The following is a 21,792-nucleotide window of genomic DNA, read 5'->3' as shown; positions in this document are numbered from 1 at the left end:
CAGATCAAGCACTGCGCCTAGCAGAAATTTTGCTACCTCTCCAAAATCATCAGCAAGTCCCTATTCCTCAGTGTCTGCCTCTCCCATTGCAAATGGTGATAGCACTAGCACCTCTGGGATGCACAGTTCCGGTGTCAGCAGGGGGTAAGAGCAGGTTCTTACACTCTGCTTCCTTTCCCTCAGTCCTTTCCCAGGCTGTATCTTGAGAGCTCATCTGCTGCTACACAAAGCATAGTGGGATTAGAGTTCCTCATGGGAACATGCTGCATGTAGTTCTCACTCCATTTCACACCTATAGTGCTTCCAAGTTCTAATCTGTGTTGCTTGTCCTCCTGTGAGCTGGTGTTTTCCCCACAGCCTACATCACAGGCAGTCTAACGGGTTCACTCCATTTGTTTATGAAGGGATGGGCTGGCACATATGGCAGAATAGTTGTGAAGGAGCAGTGCTCAGCTGTGAATGGCCATGATCCTTTCTCTAAGCATTTCAGGCACCTGCCACATGGCATAGATGGGGAAAAGAGGGCGAATAAGGTGAGGAAGTGTGCATGAACGCTCAGGGCCAGGCAGGGCTGGGCGTGGCCTGGTGGTTGGTAGCAGATGCAAGCTCTTGATAACAAATGTTCTCTAAAGTCACCTGGCAAAATTAGCATTTGCCAGAGCCTAATAGGAAAATTCAAATAGTATTTCTTTCCTTAAGATGTGCTTACCGGCTGGGCATAGTGGCTCACGCCTGTAATCCAAGCAGTTTGGAGGCCAAGGCGGGTGGATCACCTGAGGTTGGGAGTTCAAGACCAGCCTGACCAACATGGTGAAACCCCATCTTTAAAAAAAAAGATGCTTACCAACTGCAAGCATGTCAAGTCAAGGGTGGGGCAGGTCTGGAGGGCAGGAGAGGGGGTAGAGGGAACTTGGATCATGGGCTTGCTACCACACATAAGCTCTAGAGGCCCCCATATGAGCCTCAAAAAGCATCTTGAGGGCATGTGTTAAGCACTTGCTTTTATTGCTGATGTGTGTTGTGTTTTCCAGTGGATCTGGCTTTTCTGCTTCATATAGTTGTCAGGAGCCACCGTCATCTCATATACAACCTGGGCTCTGTGGACTCGGAAATCTGGGAAACACCTGCTTCATGAACTCCGCTTTGCAGGTAGAGGAGAGAACTTCCATTCAAATAACATGGCATCTTGAGGCTTGGGTGGGAGCAGCCTGTAAAGGTCCTGGGTGGATACTCTCCCAGGAGTCTCTTCCTATCCTTTGTTAGTGTTTCAGTAGTCTCTACCAGGGCATCTCCCACTAGGTGGTACAGAATGACTTCATCAGTGTTTGTGGTCCCCAGATGTCTTCATAGTCAGTTCCATGTTTTTTTGTTGTTGTTGTTGTTTTTGTTTTCTTTTGTTTTTTGAGACGGAGTTTCGCTCTTGTTACCCAGGCTGGAGCGCAATGGCATGATCTCGCCTCACCGCAACCTCCGTCTCCTGGGTTCAAGCAATTCTCCTGCCTCAGCCCCCTGAGTAGCTGGGACTACAGGCATGGGCCACCATGCCCAGCTAATTTTTGTATTTTTAGTAGAGACGGGGTTTCACCATGTTGACCAGGATGGTCTCAATCTCTTGATCTCGTGATCCACCCGTCTCGGCCTCCCAAAGTGCTGGGATTATAGGCGTGAGCCACCGCGCCCGGCCATGTTTTTTTTTAAGGCAATTTTATAACTTTATTTGATGTATTTGATAATCAGCGGTTAGTTCTCATCCACATGGACTGTAGATTTTTGAAAGTGGTAACAGGTACATAGGTAACCAAAGTATACAGCTTATTTGGTGAATCTTCATCCTCATTATGTTTTCTGGACAACCGCACCCGGATTCGGTATGGGACATTCCTTATTCCTTTGGCCCAGACAGCTTTGTTGAGCCCGGTATCAATGCACACATCTGGAGTTCCCATCTCCATGGCAAATTTCTGAATTTCTTTGAGTGCCCGAGGGGCACACTTCTTGAAGCCCACTCCATGGATGCACTCATGAATGTTTTTGGTGTATTCTTGGGTTACCACCTCGTTGATGGCAAAACAGCCCTTTTTCTTCTTGCCACCCTTCTTTGCAGGAGCTATTCTGTGGGGTCCAAGTTAGAAAGGTTTTTTTTTGTGACAGAGTCTTGCTCTGTTGCCTAGGCTGGAGTGCAGTGGCACAATCTCAGCTCACTGTAACCTCTGCCTCCTGGGTTCAAGCAGTTCTCTGCCTCAGCCTCCCAAGTAGCTGGGATTACAGGCACCCACCACCACGCCTGGCTAATTTTTGTATTTTTACTAGAGATGGAGTTTCACCATCTTGGCCAGGCTGGTCTTGAACTCCTGACCTCTTGATCTACCTGCCTCGGCCTCCCAAAGTTCTGGGATTACAGGCGTGAACCACTGTGCCGGACTGTGTTTGATTTTATAGTAAAATTATTTTGAATTTTATTGACTGTTGAGGTATGATCTGTCTAGGAAATATTGGAGTGCATGCCTGATTGGTCTCTGATAGGATGAGGAAAACTTAACAGCAGCTCACTGTATGCCTTGCTGAAGGCTGACTACCTTTTCACTAAAAATAGCTGTCCCACCCCCTGCTCCTTACTAGAGAAAATCCAAAATCCTGTCTTTGAAACTTTGTTTATTGGTCAGGCACAGTGGCTCACACCTGTAATCACAACCCTTTGGGAGGCTGAGGGGGTACGATTGCTTGAGCCCAGGAGTTTGAGGCCAGCCTGGGCATCATAGCAAGACCCTATCTCAAAATGGGAAAGAAAAGAAACCTCGTTTATTCATGCCTCAAATACTTGGCATATATTATGTGACAGCACTGTGATAGTCATGGTCTACAAGGAGTTGAAGTCCAGTTTTAAAGTTAGGAGGGCACAGTCCCCAAGACTGCCCTCATTTTTGAAACCAACTGAAAGTTTGCAGGTTCCCAATACCACCTTTAGTTTTGATAATTTGTTAGAAAGAGTCACGAAATTCACTTAAATTTATTATACTCAGGATGATGGTTTATTGTAGTGAGAGGATGTAAACTCAAATCAGCCAGAGGAAGAGGCATATAGGGCAGAGTTGAGCATGGTTCAAAATGTGAAGCTTCTGTAATTCTCTTTTTTTTTTTCTTTTTTTTTTTTTTGGAGACAGAGTCTTGCTCTGTTGCCCAGGGTGGAGTGTGGTGGTGCAATCTTGGCTCACTGCAGCCTCCACCTACCTGGTTCAAGCAATTTTCCTGCCTCAGCCTCCCAAGTAGCTGAGATTACAGGTGCCTGCCCCAACGGCCGGCTGATTTTTTGTATTTTTAGTAGAGACGGGGTTTCATCATGTTGGCCAGGCTGGTCTCAAACTACTGACCTTGTGATCCACTCGCTTCAGCCTCCCAAATTGCTAGGATTACAGGCGTGAGCCACTGTGCCCAGCCCACTGTCCAGAGTTTTTATTGGGGCTTTGTAATATAAATATGATTGACCAATTACCCATGTGAACTGATAATCATGTGACCCAAAGCCCCCACCCTAAGTCATTGTTGGTTTTTCTGGAGTGGCTAACCCTCCTCACCCTAAGACTAGACTATACAGTTCTGGTCAGCCTCCTCTCCACCTCCAAAATTGTATTGTTAGATTATCCAGTATGACCCAAGGCCCACCAGGCAAACAGACAGTTCTATCAGGCATAACATTCCAAGGGCAAATAGATTACCTCCCAGAAGCCAGGGGCAAAAGCTAGACCTTCTCTTTGGGCAAAGCAAAATTGCGCAAAGATCCTGCCTCTAAAATATATATATTATATATTTTTTAATTTATATATTTATATATTATTATATATATTTTAGAGGCAGGATCTTTGGGCAATTTTATATATATATTTTAGAGGCAGCATCTCTTTCTGATGCCCAGGCTGGAGTGCAGTGACATAATAATAGCTCACTGTAACCTTGAACTCCTGGGCTCAAGTGATTCTTTCACTTCAGCCTCCCAAGTAGCTGGGACTACAAATGTGTACCAACAGGCCTTGCTAATTGTTTTTGCTTTGTGTGTGTGTGTGTATGTTTCTTTTCTGGAAATGGGGTCTCACTTATGATGCCCAGGCTGGTCTTGAACTCCTGGTCTTAAGAAGTCTTCCTATGTTGGCCTCCCAAAGTGCTGGGATTATAGGTCTGAGCCACTGCACTTGGCCCAATATTCTTTACATAGGGACTCAGTGGTAAGCAAACCAGAAATGGTTTTTGTCCTTATAAAATTGAGTCTGGCTGGGCACAGTGGCTCACGCCTGAAATCCCAGTGCTTTGGGAGGTCCAAATAGGAGGATCACTTGAGCCCAGGAATTTGAGACCAAGCCTAGCTAACATAAGCAAGACCCTGTCTCTAAAAAAAGACTTACATTCTAACTTTTTTTTTTTTCTCTCTTGCCCAGTCTGGAGTACAGTGGTGCAATCTTGGCTCACAACAACCTCTGCCTCCCAGGTAGCTGAGATTACAGGCATGTGCCATTACGCCCAGCTAATTTTTTGTATTTTTAGTAGAATGAGGTTTCACCATGTTCGCCAGGAAGGTCTTGAACTCCTGGCCTCAAGTGATCTGTCTTCGTTGGCCTCCCAGAGTGCTGGGATTACAGGCATGAACCACCACACCTGGCCTGCAGTCTAACTTTGAAGTTTTTTTGGAGTGTGAGGGAAAAGATAAAACATTTTTTATTTATTTATTTATTTTTTTTAGACAGAGTTTCGCTCTTGTTACCCAGGCTGGAGTGCAATGGCGCGATCTTGGCTCACGGCAACCTCCGCCTCCTGGGTTCAAGCAATTCTCCTGCCTCAGCCTCCCAAGTAGCTGGGACTATAGGCGTGGGCCACCACACCCAGCTAATTTTTTTGTATTTTTAGTAGAGATGGGGTTTCACCATATTGACAGGATGGTCTCGATCTCTTGACCTCGTGATCCACCCGCCTCGGCCTCCCAAAGTGCTGGGATTATAGGCGTGAGCCACCGCGCCTGGCCAGATAAAACATTTATTAAAAGATTAGATAACCTTTGGGTTTTGAAATTATTTTCGACTTGTGGTGAGGTGGAAATAGCCTAGTACTGAAGAAGGGATGTGATTTGGCTTTTCATGAACAAGTTTTTCCAAATCTTTATACCCTCAGTTTTCCTCAGCTATCGAGAGAGTGTGATAATGAGTTTTATAGTTCTAAATGTAAATATTAGGGCAAAAAGGGTTAAAATTCTATGATTTAAGGTTCCATCTCATAATGCTAGGAAAAAGAATAAACCCAGGGAAGTAGAAGGAGAGAAATTATAGCGATAAGAACAGAAACTAACGAAAAAGGCCAGACATGGTGGCTCACGACTGTAATTCCAGAACTTTGGGAGCCTGAGGCAGGTAGATCACCTGAGGTCAGGAGTTTGAGACCAACCTGGCCAACATGGTGAAACCTCATCTCTACTGAAAATACAAAAATTAGCTGGGCGTGGTAGCTGTCTCCTGTAATCCTAGCTACTCAGGAGGCTGAGCTAGGAGAATTGCTTGAATGCAAGAGGTAGAGGTTGCAGCGAGCTGAGGTTACACCATTGCATTCCAGCCTGGACAACAAGAGTGAAACTCCGTCTCAAAGAAAAAAAACAAAACTTTTTCATTAAACAAGAATTATTCAATTATTCAGCCTTTTTCCTGAGGTAGTTTGTTTCAGAGACAAAGTCTTAGCCAATGCGTATGAGGTCCTCTAAGACCACGTTCCTCAGAGATTAGCTGTGAGGGGTCCACCAGCTTGGCCTCCTTGAGGCTGTGCTTTACTGTTGTGAGCCTTCAGAGAATCTCCTTAGTGCCTCATTTTTTTGGGTTTGTCCCTCAGTGACCCTTTAGAACTTGGTTTATCTTGTATATCTGGTACTGTCTAGAAGGCGTGTGAGCCCTCATCATGTTCTATTTCAGTGTTTGAGCAACACGGCACCACTGACTGACTACTTTCTCAAAGATGAGTATGAAGCCGAAATCAACAGAATCAACCCCCTGGGGATGAAAGGGGAAATTGCAGAAGCCTACGCAGACCTCATTAAGCAGATGTGGTCTGGAAGGGATGCCCACGTGGCACCTCGCATGTTCAAAGTAGGTATAGATATATATACAGGTTGAGTATCCCTTATCTGAGATGCTTGGGACCAGAAATGTTTCGGGACTTCCGATTTTTTAGGGTTTTTGGAATATTTATGCTTACTAGTTCAGCGTCCCCATTCCAAAATCCCAAATGTTTCAATGAGCATTTCCTTTGAATACCATGTCACTGTTAGAAAGGTTATGGATCTTTGAGCATTTTGGATTTCAGATTTTCAGATAAGGGATATTTTCCTGTGCTTCCTTTTTCCCACTTTGGGTAGAGTGGTTTAGTGTTGTTTTGAGGCATTTCTTTCGTTGCATTTGGGATTAAGATGGGATCTGATGGCTGGTCGCCGTGGCTCGTGCCTGTAATCCCAGCACTTTGGGAGGCCAAGGCGGGCGGATCACCTGAGGTCAGGAGTTTAAGACCAACCTGGCCAATATGGTAAAACCCTGTCTCTACTAAAAATACAAGAATTAGCTGACTGTGGTGGTGCACGCCTGTAATCCCAGCTACTAGGGAGGCTGAGGCAGGAGAATCACTTGAACCCGGGAGATGGAGGTTGCAGTGAGCTGAGATCACACCACTGCACTCCAGCCTGGGTGACATAGTGAGACTATGTCTCAAAAAAAAAAAAAGATGACATCTGAGACTAACAGCACCACATTGTCAAACGCTTTTTCTGTCATTCAGTCATTTAGCACACCCCTAACTGTCCTCAGTGCCACCTCTGGGTTGGGGATGTCCCAGAAGTTATTTGTAAACTAGCTCCTCAGAATGCTGTATTCTGTGGTGGCAGTGTTTAAATAGTCAGTTTCCTAAGCCAGACTATAAAAATTCAGTTTCTTGGAAAGCTGAGGTAGGAGCATCCTTTGAGCCCAGGAGTTTGAGACCAGCCTGGGCAACATAGTAAGACTCTGTTTTTGTTTTGTTTTGTTTGAGACAGAGTCTCACTCTGTTGCCCAGGTTGGAGTGCAGTGGTACGATCTTGGCTCACTGTAGCCTCCACCTCCAGGGTTCAAGCGATTCTCATGCCTCAGCCTCCTGAGTAGCCGAGACTGCAGGCGTGCGCCACCATGCCTGGCTAATTTTTTTTGTTTTGAGACGGAATCTTGCTTTGTTGCCAGGCTGGAGTGCAGTGGTTCGATCTCGACTCACTGCAACCTCCGTCTCCCACGTCCAGGGAATTCCCCTGCTTCAGCCTCCTGAGTAGCTGGGACTACAGGCGCGGGCCACCACGCCTGGCTAATTTTTTTTTGTATTTTAGTAGACTTGAGGTTTCACTGTGGCCAGGATGGTATCCATCTCCTGACCTTGCGATCCACCCACCTTGACCTCCCAAAGTGCTGGGATTACATGAGCCACTGCACCCGGCCTAATTTTGGTATTTTTAGTAGAGACAGGGTTTTGCCATGTCAGCCAGGTTGGTCTTGAACTCCTGATCTTAGGTGATCCTCCTGCTTCAGCTTCCCAAAGTGGTGGGATTATGGGTGTGAGCCACTGTGCCAGCCGAGTCTGTGTTTCTTTAAAAAGAACAAAAAAGGCCAGGCAAGGTAGCTTATGCCTATAATCCCAGCACTTTCAGAGGCCAAGGTGGGTGGCCTTGAGGTCAGATTGAGACCTAATTTGTTATCTGGTGACAGAGCGAGACTTTGTCTCGAAAAAAAAAAAAAAACACCAACAAAAACATTAGCTGGACATGATGACATACTGGTAGTTCCAGTTACCAGGGAGGCTGAGGTGGGAGAATTACTTAAGCCTGGGAAGTCAAGGCTGCAGGGATCTGTGATTGTGCCACACTCCAGCCTTGGTGACAGAGACCCTGTCTCTAAAAAAAAAAAAAAGGAAAAGAAAATTCAGTTTAACTTCTAGTATCATCTGAAAGCTGTTTCCAGGTTCTTTGAGCCTGGATTCTATAGCCTCTGTGGTTTGAGTTGGGATCCCCTGAGTCAGGAATTGGGCTCACATTCTTGGAAGGTGATGTGAGGGACAGTTATCACTGGGATCCTTCAGCCAGGAAGGTTTAAGAAGACCTGGGTGAAGTACAATGGACAATTGGAGGAACTTGGGCTTTCCATTGCCCCAAATGCTTTTTCCTGCTGAGGTGAAGGTGCCTTGCTGTAGGGTCCAGCCCTACAGGGTTCTGTGAGCCCCTCCTGGCTGGTGCAGAGATGAGAAATTGTAGAAATAAAAGACATGAGACACAGAGATAGAGAAAAGAGAGTTTGGGCCCAGGGGTCCACTGCTACCCAAATCGCGGAGACCAGCAGTGGCCCCGAATGCTGGAACACTCTCACTTTTACTGAATTGCAAATCTGGGGGCAGGGTAGGTAGGGCATGGTCTTGGTGGTCAGAGACTAGGGGCAGGGTAGATAGGGTGTGGCAATGATAGTGTCAAGTACATCACGTGTCATTCAGGTAGGGGCTCAGGAATTTCTAGCACCTGAAGTGAGGTAAAGAGCATAATGCATCAGTACCTTTTCCATACTTATCAAGAAAGAACTAAAGCATTAAGATTTATGTTACTATTACTGACTATCTTTTCTAAGAAAAAAGGAACCAGGTTCAGAAGTAGAACATGAGAGTAGACAGGGAACGTGACCACTGAAGCACAGCATCGCATAGAGACAGTTAAGCCCCCAGATGTCTGTAGGTGTACCTGACAGCCATCAGGCCTTACCACAAGAGCTTGGAGAAGCGGAGTTTTCTCCAAACTTCCCCAGGAAGGAGATGTCTTGGCCATTTTGGACATCTCTTTCCCTAGCTGGCTAACAGCGGGCGCTTTCCCAGCCCTGGCACTGCCGCACAGCCGAGGCGCCCTCCAGCAGCCCTTATGCGGGCGTGACAGAGGACTTAAAGCATCTTGCCTTAGTGTCATTCATTTCACAGTGTCACTCCAGGTTCACACTTCCGACCTGAGAGGCATTAGTAAAAGAATTAAGATCAACTATGAATAACTAAGATCACATATGAATAACTAGTGATTACTACAGTTATATTTCTAGTTACTTTCTTCTTCTTCATTATTTATGTGGAAATAGGCTGAGGCCTTTTACTCCTGCTTCGGCGCTTATGAGATCTTCTCCCTACAACTTGCCCCTTCCCCTTCCCCAGTAGATTTAAGCTGAAATCTGAGAGATCCTATTTAGCCTGTACCACTGGGATTCATGGAGCTTCATGAAGCATATGATAAAAAAAAGACATGCATATTTATGATTCAGAGAGGAAAGAAAAAAATAGCATCTTAGCTCATTGAGAAAATTAAAATCTCAGGTGGTTTGTTGAAATTGAAAACTAATTCCCTTTCATCCCCTTGGTCACATTAACCCCTGGGAAATATGTAAATGACTGTTCACATACGAAGTCACAAAGAAACTAGAATTGGGTGGCAACAGCTGGGTGCAGTGGCTCACACCTGTAATCCCAGCACATGGGGAGGCTGAGGTGGGCAGATGACTTGAGGTGAGGGGTTCAAGACCAGCCTGGTCAATATGGTGAAACCCTGTCTACTAAAAATACAAAAATTAGACAGGCATGATGGCGCACTCCTGTAATCCCAGCTACTTGGGAGGCTGAGGCATGAGAGCTGCTTGAACCTGGGAGGCAGAGGTTGCAGTGAGGCCAAGGTCGTGCCACTGCACTCCAGTTTGGGTAACAGAGCAAGACCCCCCTCTCAGAAAACAACAACAACAAGAGAATTAGATGGCAACACACTGTGCTGAAGCTAATGTAAATAAACGACTGGGAGGCAGTGTTTAGGGATGTTAGAAAAGTATGGCGCTTCCTCAGTGATGGATGTGTTATATATCTGCACTGTAATGTAGCCACTAGCTCAGGCACCTCTGAGCACTTGAGATATTGTTCATTTGACCAAGAAACTGAATTTTTAATTTTTTTTTTTTTTTTTTTTTTTTTTTAGACAGAGTCTTGCTCTGTCACCAGGCACCAGGCTGGAGTGCAGTGGCACAGTTGCAGCTCACTCCAGCCTCCTTCTCCTGGGTTCAAGCAATTCTCCTGCCTCAGCCTCCCGACTAGCTGGGACTACAGGCAAGTGCCACCACGCCCAGCTAATTTTTGTATTTTTTAGTAGAGACAAGGTTTCACCATGTTGGCCAGGATGGTCTCGATCTCTTGACCTTGTGATCTGCCCGCCTTGGCCTCCCAAAGTGCTGGGATTACAGGCGTGAGCCACCTTGCTCGGCCTTTTAATGGTTTTTAATTGTAATTAATGTAAATTTAAATTGCCACATGTGGCTAGTGGCTATAGTATTAGACAACAGCTGTAGAACAGTGGTTCTCCAATTTTTTTTTTTTTTTTTTTGAGACAGAATCTTGCTCTGTCACTCAGGCTGGAGTGCAGTGGCACGATTTTGGCTCACTGCAACCTCCACCTCCTGGGTTGAAGTGATTCTCCTCCCTCAGCCTCCCGCATAGCTGGGATTACAGGTATGCACCACTATGCCCAGCTAATTTTTGTATTTTTAGTAGAGACGGGGTTTCACCATGTTGGCCAGGCTGGTCTTGAACTCCCAACCTTAGGTGATCTGCCTGCCTTGGCCTCCCAAAATGCTGGGATTACAGGTGTGAGCCACTGTGCCTGGCCAGTTCTCCATAGGAAGCTTCACAGTCTCTGGGAGTACTTAGTACAACCCAGACTGCTAGTCCCATCCCCAGAGTTCCTGACTGAATAGATTTGGTGTGGGGCCTAAGAATGTGCATTTCTACTAAGCTCCCAGGTGATACTAATGCTGCTGGCTGGGGACCATACTCTGAGAATCCCTGAGAGTAATAGTGGACATATAGTATTTAGGGACCTGAGGGCTGTCATATACAGGAGGATTCCTCCAGCTGATTAAAGTATCATTTGTAATGTCCTTATGGAGTTTAAGACTCTGAACCAAAGAAGGACATGTTGGAGAGGGATTCATGTCAGTACTTGGGTGTGGTTATTCAGGGTACCCCACCCCACTTCCCTAGGACTTAGCAGTAGCCCAGGTTCCAGGTTCATCCTCCTGGCTCTCTGACCTAGGGCTTCTCTCTGGTGGGAACCACTGGCCTCCTGTAGGCTCTTCAGGAGTTAATTGAACTAGTCAACCAAGTGTTCTCTCTCTCTGCCCCAGCTGACTCTGCAGGTTATTTTTGATGACAATTCTCATTTGATTTCACATATTCTTTACATATTATACCTTCTGATGCAGATGCTTTTGTTGTAGACCCAAGTGGGACGTTTTGCTCCTCAATTTTCTGGCTACCAGCAACAAGATTCACAGGAGCTGTTAGCCTTTCTTCTAGATGGATTGCATGAAGATCTGAACCGAGTGAAGAAGAAACCCTACCTGGAGCTGAAGGATGCCAATGGGCGGCCAGATTTGGTATGCTGTTAACCATGTCTGAACAATAATATGCCAAAGAAGCAGCCTCCTATTGAGAATGCAGGGATATCCTTCTGGTCTTTGAGTGTTGCTGCCAGGGTCCTGGTTGCTTCTCACTGTAGCTAGTTATAGGGATATGGTCTCTGGTCAGAAAGGGGCTAACTCTAGTTATTGCCTTTTTTTTTTTTTTTTCTAAATAGAGACAAAATCTTGCTATGTTATCTAGGCTGGTCTCCAGCTCATGAGCTCAAGCAGTCCTCTCATCTTGGCCTCCCAAAGTGCTAGGATTACAACAGGCATGAGCCACTGTACCTTAATTACTCCTAATGCTTCCTCTTGGGCTTTTTCAAATTAGAGTGAGCTTGTTTGATATTTTACTAGTGAACTAGGGACTGAGGACACTCTGAAAACTGTAAAGTGCCTATAGTGAGGACCCCTAAGATTATGACTCACAATAAAATTTATCGATGATTACTTAAATAATTTGTTATTAATATCATTAGGACATTACAGTTTTTGCCTTGATTTTCTGATCAGTGAAAGAGGATTTTAGTATTTCAGCTACCCTAACACATTGGGATAATCAATTTGAATGCTTTAAAGTAACATTTAGACCTTCTTAGAAAAACTATGAGTTAGCTGAACTGTAATATAGATAAAAACTTTATTTTTTATTTATTTATTTATTTTTTTATTTTGAGATGGAGTCTTGCTCTGTTACCCAAGCTGGGGTACAGTGGTATAATCTTGGCTCACTGTAACCTCTGCTTCCTGGGTTCACGTGATTCTTCTGCCTCAGTCCCCCGAATAGCTGGGATTACAGGTGCGTGCCTCCATGCCCAGCTAATTTTTTTATATGTTTAGTAGAGACAGGGTTTCACTGTGTTAGCCAGGATGGTCTTGATCTCCTAACCTTGTGATCCACTTACCTCAACCTCCCAAAGTTCTGGGATTACAGGTGTGTGAGCCACTGTGCCCAGCCAAAACTGTTTTTTTTTTTTCTTTTTGAGACGGAGTCATGCTGTGTCTCCCAGGCTGGAGTACAGTGGTGCGATCTTTGCTCACTGCAACCTCCACCTCCCAGATTCAAGCGATTCTTCTGTCTCAGCCTCCTGAGTAGCTGGGACTACAGGCACGTACCACCACGCCTGGCTAATGTTTGTATTTTTATTAGAGATGGGGTTTCATCATATTGGCCAGGCTGTTCTAAAACTCCTGACCTTGTGATCTGCTCACCTCAGCCTCCTAAAGTACTGGGATTACAGGCATGAGCCACTGCACCCGGCCTATTTTTAAAATGTATTTATTTATTTTGAGTCAGGAGTCTTGCTCTGTTGCCCAAGCTGGAGAGCAGTGACGTGGTCCTGGCCCACTGCAAGCTCCACCTCCCAGGTTCAAGTGATTCTCGTGTTTCAGCCTCCTGAGTAGCTGGGACTACCACGTACCACCACGCTTGGCTAATTTTTGTATTTTTTTAATTAAAAAAATTTTTTTTGAGACAGAGTTTCACTCTTATTTCACAGACTGGAGTGCAATGGCACGATCTCAGCTCACTGCAACCTCCACCTCCCAGGTTCAAGCCATTCTCCTGTCTCAGCCTCCTGAGTAGCTGGGATTACAGGCATGCGCCACCACACCTGGCTAATTTTTTATTTTTAGTAGAGACAGGGTTTCTCCATGTTGGTCAGTCTGGTCTCGAACTCCTGATCTCTGGTGATCCACCTGCCTCGGCCTCCCAAAGTGGTGGCATTACAGGCATGAGCCACGGTGCCTGGCCAATTTTTGTGTTTTTAGTAGAGATGGGGTTTCACCTTGTCCAGGCTGGTCTTGAACTCCTGACCTCAAGTGATTCACCTACCTCAGTCTTTCAAAGTGCTGGGAGTACAGGCTTGAGTCACTGCGCCCTGCCAAAAATCTTACTTTAGATCACTGGAAACACATGGGGAGTTTTCCATGCCCTGGCCATGTCTCTGTATCCACAGTGTTCTCTAGGATTCTGTTTCCTCTTTTTTTTTTTTTCTTCTTTTTCTTTTCTAGGGAATCCAGAAGCATAGGATTCTGTTTCCTATCAGGACACAGAGACCCCTATTTTCCAATAGATCCTATGTTGCCAGCCTTATTAAGTGTGGGGATTAGGACGAGGCACAGTGGCTCATCCCTGCAGTTCCAGCACTTTGGGAGGCTGAGGTGGGAGCATCACTTGAGGCCAGGAGCTCTAGAACCATCTGGTCAACATAGTAAGACCCCCATCTCTACAAAACCTAGAAAAAAATTAGCCAGGCATGGTGGTGCTTGCCTATGGTCCCAGCTACTTGGGAGACTGAGGCAGGAAGATCTATTTGAGTCCAGGAGGTCGAGGCTGTAGTGACCCGTGATTACGCCACTGCCTTCCAGCCTGAGTGACAGAGCAAGACCATGTCTCAATCAATCAATATAATATAAATTTGAAATATATATATGTGAAATATATGTCTGTGTGTGTGTTGGGGTTGGGATTGGATATAGAGCTGGCATGTGGTGTGAGTATGATACACTAAGAATAGTCCTGGCCTTGCTTGTTCTTGACCAAGCTCTTTGCTGTACAGATTGCCACCTGATTCATCTCCAGGTTTGCTCTGAGTCATTCTGGATACAGGGGCAAGGGACTGAGAGATGTTGAGAATGTCCTGTTTATCCCTTTCACGCAGGTGGTGGCAAAGGAAGCCTGGGAGAATCACAGGTTGAGGAATGATTCTGTGATTGTGGATACTTTCCATGGCCTCTTCAAATCTACTTTGGTTTGCCCAGAATGTTTTAAGGTTTCTGTGACCTTTGACCCATTTTGCTATCTAACACTCCCATTGCCCTTGAAGAAAGATCGAGTTATGGAGGTTTTCCTGGTTCCTGCTGACCCTCACTGCAGACCTACCCAGGTAACAGAATCCATACCCTCATGGTGCCCCTCGCTGCAAGTGGTCTTCAGATCCCAGTGGGACTGCTCCTGTCTGCTGCATTGGCTGCCCCTGAGTCCCCTTGGTACTTGCCTGAGTATGGACCCTTGGCCTCCATCAGAACTTCATGTAATTCCGTCTCATTCAAGACCAATTGTGAAGGTCTTTGGGGCTTCTCTGCTTCTCTGTCACTTTTATTTTTTTTTGAGACAGAGTTGCTCTGTGCTCAGGCTGGAGTACAGTGGCACGATAGCTTGCTATAACTCTACCTCCCAGGTTCAAGTGATTCTCCTACCTCAGCCACTCCGTAGCCAGGATTACAGGTGTGTGCTACCTTGCTCAGCTAATTTTTGTATTTTTAGTAGAGACATAGTAGAGACAGGGTGTTACCATGTTGGGCAAAACTCCTGACCTCAAGTAATCTGCCCATCTTGGCCTCCCAAAGTGCTGCGATTATGGGCATGAGCCACCATGCCTGGCCTCTGTCACTTTTTTGGCCATACTTCATTCATGCGAGTAAATAACCTGATCTGCTTAGTGGTTCTTGAATCTGAATGCTGGGGAACCAGAAGCAGGGTACCTTTCATACTCAGATATACCCTCAAGTCAGGTAGGAGAGCCTATCCAGAAGATTAGGTCAGATGAGAGGTGTGAGCAGCAGGTCTTAGTGTCTAACCCTGCTGATGGCTCACTGAGTAATTGTACTGCTTAGTCTTCTGGCTTTGGTTTTTTTTTAATCTCTAAAGAAAGAGGCCAGGGTTGGTGGCTAACACCTTTAATCCCAGCACTTTGGGAGCCTGAGGCGGGAGGATTGCTTGAGGCCAGGAGTTTGAGACCCTGTCTCTACAGAAAATAAAATAAAAAAATAAAGGTAGGACCAGATGGCAATTTAAATTTGTATAATTTTAGCAGTTCTTTAGAGGAAATAGTGAAGTACTCTAAATAATTAAGAATAAAATAAAGCAATGTTTGGAAGAGAGGGATGGCCCAGCCCTCATGCTGCTGCTTATGTATTGTGGAGGGTGCAGACAGAGAGGTCTTGCTCGTTTGCTCTGCTGCTGACTCATCTGTGCCCTGACCTCACCATACCCTGTTTTTGGAAGGGCTTCTCTGCCCTTGGTGATGCCTGCTTCTCCTAATTCATTTCCCACCCTTTGTGGGGCACCCCTGTGACCTTGACCATCTCTCTTGCAGTACCGCGTGACTGTGCCGCTGATGGGGGCTGTGTCTGACCTGTGCGAGGCTCTCTCCAGGCTGTCTGGCATTTCTGCAGAAAATGTAAGGCCGGGTGATCAGTGGCACTCGGACTATTTGGGATATTTCATAGCATTTAGAGTTTACTTTTATCCTTGAAGCCACTTTTTGGGAGTAGTTGTTATTGGCCAGCGCAAATGTGATTATTTGTGTGTGTCTGGATACCTCACTCACTATGCATACTGTGGCTGAGACTGTCCCTTCTATCTCCAGGAAACACCATCTTTTCTTCATTGGGTTCACACTAGCCATGGTCAAAGGGGAAGGAGTAGGGCTTTGCTGTCAGTACTGTGTGATGAGGGTGGCATAGAGACTGCAGGCTACGGAATACTCCAGAGGCTCTGAACAACTGCTAGTCTCTGGTTAGCACCACACTCCTCACCCTTCCTGCCACTTGAGGGCAGATGCTACCAGCATGTTCAATTCTGATGGCAGCCATACTTGACCCTGAGCTCTCTGGGGCTGTTTGTGTGGTGGTTTCTCTAGAGGCACCGCTTGAGTACGGTGTTTTATTATTTATTTCATTTGTTTCTGGGTTTTAAGCAGTTAGTAGGGGCACTCTTAGTTATTCTGTGATCTTTCTGTTACTGTTGATTCTTAGATGGTGGTCACAGATGTGTATAATCACCAATTCCACAAAATATTCCAAATGGATGAAGGTTTAAACCACATCATGCCTCGGGATGACATTTTCGTGTGAGTACTCAGCAGTTTCTGCTGCAGGTCAGGTCAGAGGACACATCTAGAGACTTTGCTGCATTCATATCTCCAGAACAAAAATTTGGTCAGTCGGTGCTCATGTGGATTGGCCCTGACGCCTGAGTGCAAGAGATGGGTGTTGAGGGCATCATGGGCAGCCATCAGTGCTCAACCCCTCCTGCCCTCCAGAGCTAGACATTCTGATAACTCTCTTCAGCACAGATACAGCCTTTTTTCAACAGTTGTTTCCTGTGAAGAAGGCTGATTCAGTGCTCCTACAGTTGGTCCTACTTTCAGAGATGCCTTTCTCAAGAGGAGTCACAGCTGTGTGACACAGCAAGATGGTAGTTGGGGAGTGGTACGGAAGGACTTGTCCTTTCTCAGCCATGGGCCGTGGCTTCTCAGCAGTACCACGATACTACCTACCATTCCCAATGCAGAAATGATAGGGAGGGCTGATTTAGACAGCTGTTTTCAGCTCAAACATTCTGTAAGCTCTGAGACTGAGTTTTTTCATCTCTGTGAGGAGAACATGGAGTAATAACTTCCTTGACGCTCCCATACATGAACTTGCCTGCCATTCCCAGACAGCCATTTGCTAGGAAGTGTGGAGCACAGCCATACTGTCCCTCCTCTTTACCTCACTCAGAAACTTGCCTCTGCTGAGAAAGGGTTTTAGGATTTTGTTTTGGTTTTTGTTTTTGGCTGAGGAATTCAAAGGAGATAGCTCTTTCCCTTTATATTTTTGGGCCTATGACTTCTAGAACACTCTAAAAGGAATAGTTATTAGCCACACCCAAGATCTATTTTTGTTCTCAGTTGCATATAGACACAGCCAAGAGCTTGCACTGTGCCAAGGGCTAGGACATGGGAAAGTCTGCTTTCATAGGCATTTGTAATCCCAAGCACTTAACATGGTCTTCGTAAATTCCAGAAACTAGTTTTTTCACACACTTGAGCTGAAAGGAACTGGATGTTTACCCTGTGGGGAGCTTAGCAGACCACCAGCAAAGGAATTTTCAGAGGGCCTAAGGGCCAACCATTGGAAAAGCAAATTCTTTTATAGATGAATTGACAATTGTTTTATGAAAGCAATAGTAGCATCTGGTGATTTTTTTTAATGTGTTATACACTGTCTACAAATTATTTAATTCTCACCACACCCTTTAAAGTAGGTAATCCCATTGTCCACTGAGTAAATAGACTAGAAGTTAGGTGCTTATTACTGGGTCATAGCAGCCAGAAAATGGCAATGTGGACCTGGAACCCGGGCCAGCTGTACTCCAAGGCGTGGTTCTTGACCACTATGCTGGACCACAGTATTTACTCCAGAGTGCACCTTGGATATTTTTGTGTATTCTTAGAAATTCCTCCTGCATAAACCTCAGTCAGGACTGTTTGCTAGGCATTTGGCATTTGGGGAGGGGGGTGTGTGTGTGTGTGTGTGTCCCTGCACGCACGCGCTTGTGCATGCGTGCATGTTTAGTTTCAAAATTTGAATCGGTAAGTTTGTGTCTCCCCCTGTAGGCAGAGGGAAAGACTACAGTCAGTTGCCAGCAATTTTGGTAACATCTGTTGCAGGATAAAACATCTATAAATCTCCTCATTCCCATGTATTCACTAAGTAAGACACAGTTTTTCAAAATCATTGATTTATATCTAGCAGTTTCTTTGATTATCTCTGATGTTTTTCAAAATTAGTTATGATTCTTTTACTTCAGTGTTTTTGAACAAAGACAACAGTTAGTTTTATAAATTTGCTTGCTGATTTGGAAAAAAAGAGCCTTTGGCTAATATCTTAGGTGTACATCTTTGTATAGTATTTGGTCTTATTAAAGGGAAGGCACTCAATGCATTTTTTTAAAGTTGAGCTCTTTCATGACAAAAGATGAACTTGGTGGCTGGATCCAGCTATGTGCCTTTGTGTTCAGAGTGATGATCTGAATGACGGCTGTTATCTGTGTTGGGTCCCAGTTGAGGGACCACAGAATTTGAGGCCATGGTTGGAAGAAGGAGTGTCATGGTTAGCCCTCAGCCCCAGGCTATATAGGTTCACATTGTGCTGACAACGGTCCTTGGGATTCCTGACTCAACCTCTAGAATCATCTTGGAAATAGTTATAGCCACCTTTTCTACTCAAATAGGCTCTGTCCCAGTAATCATAGCCCTGGCTACCACATAGCTTCAGCTCAGATCTCTGTTGTTCATAGGCACCTACTCCTAAAGGTGCCCTCTTGTGTGATTGATGCAGGTACGAGGTCTGCAGCACGTCCGTGGATGGCTCAGAATGTGTCACGCTTCCAGTCTACTTCAGGGAGAGGAAGTCCAGGCCATCAAGCACTTCCTCTGCGGCAGCACTGTATGGGCAGCCATTGCTGCTTTCCGTCCCCAAGCAAAAGTTAACCCTTGAGTCTCTGTACCAGGCCGTTTGTGATCGTATCAGGTTGGTGGCAGGAATGTGATTTGGTTGTTATCTGAGAAAAAGATATACCCGGTAATAGTAGTGGCAACCCCTGCCAAGTGGCTGTGTTGATCCCACATGCTCCCCTCTGTAAGAAATGCACTTATAGGCCGGGCATGACAGCTCATGCCTGTACTCCCAGCACTTTGGGAGGCCGAGGTGGGTGGGATCACCTGAAGTCAGGAGTTCTAGACCAGCCTGGCCAACATGGTAAAACCCCATCTCTACTAAAAATGCAAATATTAGCTGGGTGTGGTGGCAGGCACCTGTAATACCAACTACTCAAGAGGCTGAGTCAGAAAAATCACTTGAACCTGGGAGGTGGAGGTTGCAGTGAGCCAAGATTGCACCATTGCACTCCAGCCTGGGTGACAGACCGAGACTCTGTCTCAAAAAAAAAAAAAAAGAAAGAAACAACGAAATGCACTTGTGCCAGACCCTGGATGGGCCAGGGCAGGTGTTGTTGGGATGAGCCACCTGGCACATTTTAGACACCATGACCCTGGGAGTCCAGTCCTCTTAGAATCATGTTAGGGGGGCTAGTGCTTTGATGGCATTTGTATTCTATTTCTGAAGTGTTCCACTATTGCTCTGAAGCTGGAAATTAGGATTATTGGGAAATACCTTCAAAAATGATGGTGATGGTGCCACATGACATTCACATAAGACTGGAGACAAACTGTTCTTAGAGTGTTCATTGGCTTGATTGATTAGACACCGAATTTCTTGTGGGTTTTTTTTTTCTTTTTTCTTTTTTCTAGATGGAGTATTGCTCTGTCGCCCAGGCTGGTATGCAGTGGTGCGATCTTGGATCACTGCAACCTCCATCTCCTGGATTCAAGCAATTCTCCTCCCTCAGCTTCCCTAGTAGCTGGGATTACAGGCATGTGGCACCACGCCCACCTAGTTTTTTTATTCTTTGTAGCAATGGGGTTTCACCATGTTGGCCAGGCTAGTCTTGAATTCCTGACCTCAAGTGATCCACCCACCTTGGCCTCCCAAAGTGCTGGGATTACAGGCATGAGCCACCACACCCAGCCCAGTGGATAATTTTAGAGTACTTTTATTTACATAAATTGCTTTATGTAACTGTTCATATAAATTATAATCTACTACTTAGCTGCATGATGGAAAAAATAGGTAAATGTTACAACTAACAAACAATCTTTTTTTTCCCTTCTCTTTTTCTCTTTTTTGAAGCCGCTATGTGAAACAGCCTTTGCCTGATGAGTTTGGCAGCTCACCCTTGGAGCCAGGGGCCTGCAGTGGCTCCAGGAACAGCCATGAAGGTGAGCATGCACCATGCTGTGGGGCTGTGACTGACCAGATACCTCCTGATTTCCCTCTTCTTCTAAAGATGTTATACACATGGGAGAAGGGGATTAGGACAGGGCTGGGGCTCTGCCTGCAGCAGCAGACCTGGGAGCTAGATCTGCACCATTCCACTCTGCCAGTTCCTGTTGTCCAACTTTGCTACCTTGTGGAATCTTCCTTTTTTTTTTTTTCTCCAGACAGGGGTCTCATTCCTGTCACCCAGGCTGGAATGCAGTGGTGCAATTATAGGTCCCTTTAACTTCAGACTCCTGGGCTCAAGCAGTTGTCCCACCTCAGCCTCTGGAGTAGCTGGGACTACAGGTGCATGCCATGACACTCAGCTAATTTTTAAATTTTTTGTAAAGAGGCGGGGGTTTTGCCATGTTGCTCAGGCTGGTCTTGAACTCCTGGCCTCAAGCGATATTCCTGCCTTAGCCTCCCAAAGGGCTAGGATTACAGGCATGAGCCACTGCGCCTGACATATCATTCTTCTTTTGGAACTTAGGTGACTCAGTTGCTTTATTTCTGTAAAACCATATATGTCTTTGAAGTTAGTGCTGTACATTTTTTTTTTTTTTCTTTAAGAGTAGGGTCTTGCTTATCACCCACCCAGTCTGGAGTATGGTAGTGTGATCATGGTTTACTGCAGCCTCAACCTGCCAGACTCAGGCTGTCCTCCCACCTTGCCCTCCCAAAGTGCTGGGATTACAGGTGTGAGCCACTGTGCCTACCACATAAATTCTCAGTTGCAGATAGGTGTGATGGCTGATGTCTGTAATCCCAGCACTTTGGAAGGCCAAGGCAGGCAGATCACCTGAGGTCAGGAGTTCAAGACCAGCCTGGCCAACATGGACCTTGTCTCTACTAAAAATACAAAATTAGCTAGGTGTGGTGGTGTGTGCCTGTAATCCCAGCTACTCGGAAAGCTGAGGCACAAGAATCGCTTGAACCCAGGAGGCAGAGGTTGCAGTGAGCTGAGATTGCGTCTCTGCACTCCAGCCTGGACAGAAAGAGCAAAGCTCTGTCTCATTAAAAACAACAACAACAAAAACGGCGGGGCACGGTGTTTCACGCCTGTAATCCCAACACTTTGGGAGGCCAAGGCGGGCAGATCACAAGGTCAGAAGTTCAAGGCTAGCCTGGCCAAGATTGGTGAAACCCCGTCTCTACTAAAAATACAAAAAAAAAAAAATATTAGCCAGGTGTGGTGACAAACATCTGTAGTCCCAGCTACTTGAGAGGCTGAAGCAGGAGAATCGCTTGAATCTGGGAGGTGGAGGTTGCAGTGAGCCAAGATCGTACCACTGCACTTCAGCCCGAGCAACAGAGTGGGCTCTGTCACCCAGGCTGGAGTGCAGTGGCACAGTCTCAGTCCACTACAACCTCAGTCTCTTGGGTTCAAGCGATTCTCCTACTTCAGCCTCCCAAGTAGTTGGTACTATAGGTATGCACCACCATGCTCAGCTAAATGTTTTTTTTGTTGAAACAAAGTTTCGCTCTTGTTATCCAGGCTGGGAGTACAATGGCACGATCTCAGCTCACTGCAACCTCTGTCTCCCCAGTTCAACTCATTCTCCTGCCTCAGCCTTCTGAGTAGCTGGGACTACAGGCATGTGCCACCACACTCAGCTAATTTTTATATTTTTAGTAGAGATGGGGT

General features: G+C 45.8%; 2 protein-coding genes across 5 annotated transcripts in view; one reads left to right on the top strand and one right to left on the bottom strand.

The window, feature by feature from the left end:
- The window catches only part of USP4 (ubiquitin specific peptidase 4), a 59,589-nt gene that overhangs the window by 25,298 nt on the left and 12,499 nt on the right, over positions 1-21,792 (top strand). For 2 of the 4 annotated variants that reach the window (XR_010338985.1, XM_021667587.2), the window contains exons 7-15: positions 4-144; positions 1,032-1,149; positions 5,940-6,113; positions 11,316-11,474; positions 14,162-14,386; positions 15,599-15,682; positions 16,260-16,354; positions 18,609-18,800; positions 20,019-20,107. Coding sequence is in view for 3 of the 4 variants with exons in the window: in XM_021667587.2 (XP_021523262.2) it covers positions 4-144; positions 1,032-1,149; positions 5,940-6,113; positions 11,316-11,474; positions 14,162-14,386; positions 15,599-15,682; positions 16,260-16,354; positions 18,609-18,800; positions 20,019-20,107 (1,277 nt within the window). In the remaining variant the exon portion in view is untranslated. The remainder of the gene's footprint in view (positions 1-3; positions 145-1,031; positions 1,150-5,939; positions 6,114-11,315; positions 11,475-14,161; positions 14,387-15,598; positions 15,683-16,259; positions 16,355-18,608; positions 18,801-20,018; positions 20,108-21,792) is intronic. The other 2 variants (XM_064367092.1, XM_064367093.1) reach the window with 2 other exon arrangements.
- Positions 1,734-3,510, bottom strand: LOC105727688 (large ribosomal subunit protein eL31-like). Its single transcript, XM_064367322.1, has 2 exons — positions 3,491-3,510; positions 1,734-2,112 (listed from the first exon to the last, which is right to left on the bottom strand). Exons 1-2 carry the CDS (start codon positions 3,508-3,510, stop codon positions 1,734-1,736), a joined length of 399 nt encoding a protein of 132 aa, XP_064223392.1.

This window comes from Aotus nancymaae, unplaced genomic scaffold, assembly GCF_030222135.1.
Source record: "Aotus nancymaae isolate 86718 unplaced genomic scaffold, 86718_ANA_hifiasm-v0.15.2.pri h1tg000067l, whole genome shotgun sequence".
NCBI lineage: Eukaryota > Metazoa > Chordata > Mammalia > Primates > Aotidae > Aotus > Aotus nancymaae.
Note: the sequence above shows the minus strand (reverse complement) of the source record. Positions and strands in the feature narration are given on the sequence as shown.

Coding starts and splice junctions, on each gene's coding strand:
- LOC105727688 (XM_064367322.1), bottom strand. CDS start 3,510: ATGATTATCAGTTCACATGG. Junction 2,113..3,490: donor ATGATTATCAGTTCACATGG/GTAATTGGTCAA, acceptor TGGACCCCACAG/AATAGCTCCTGCAAAGAAGG.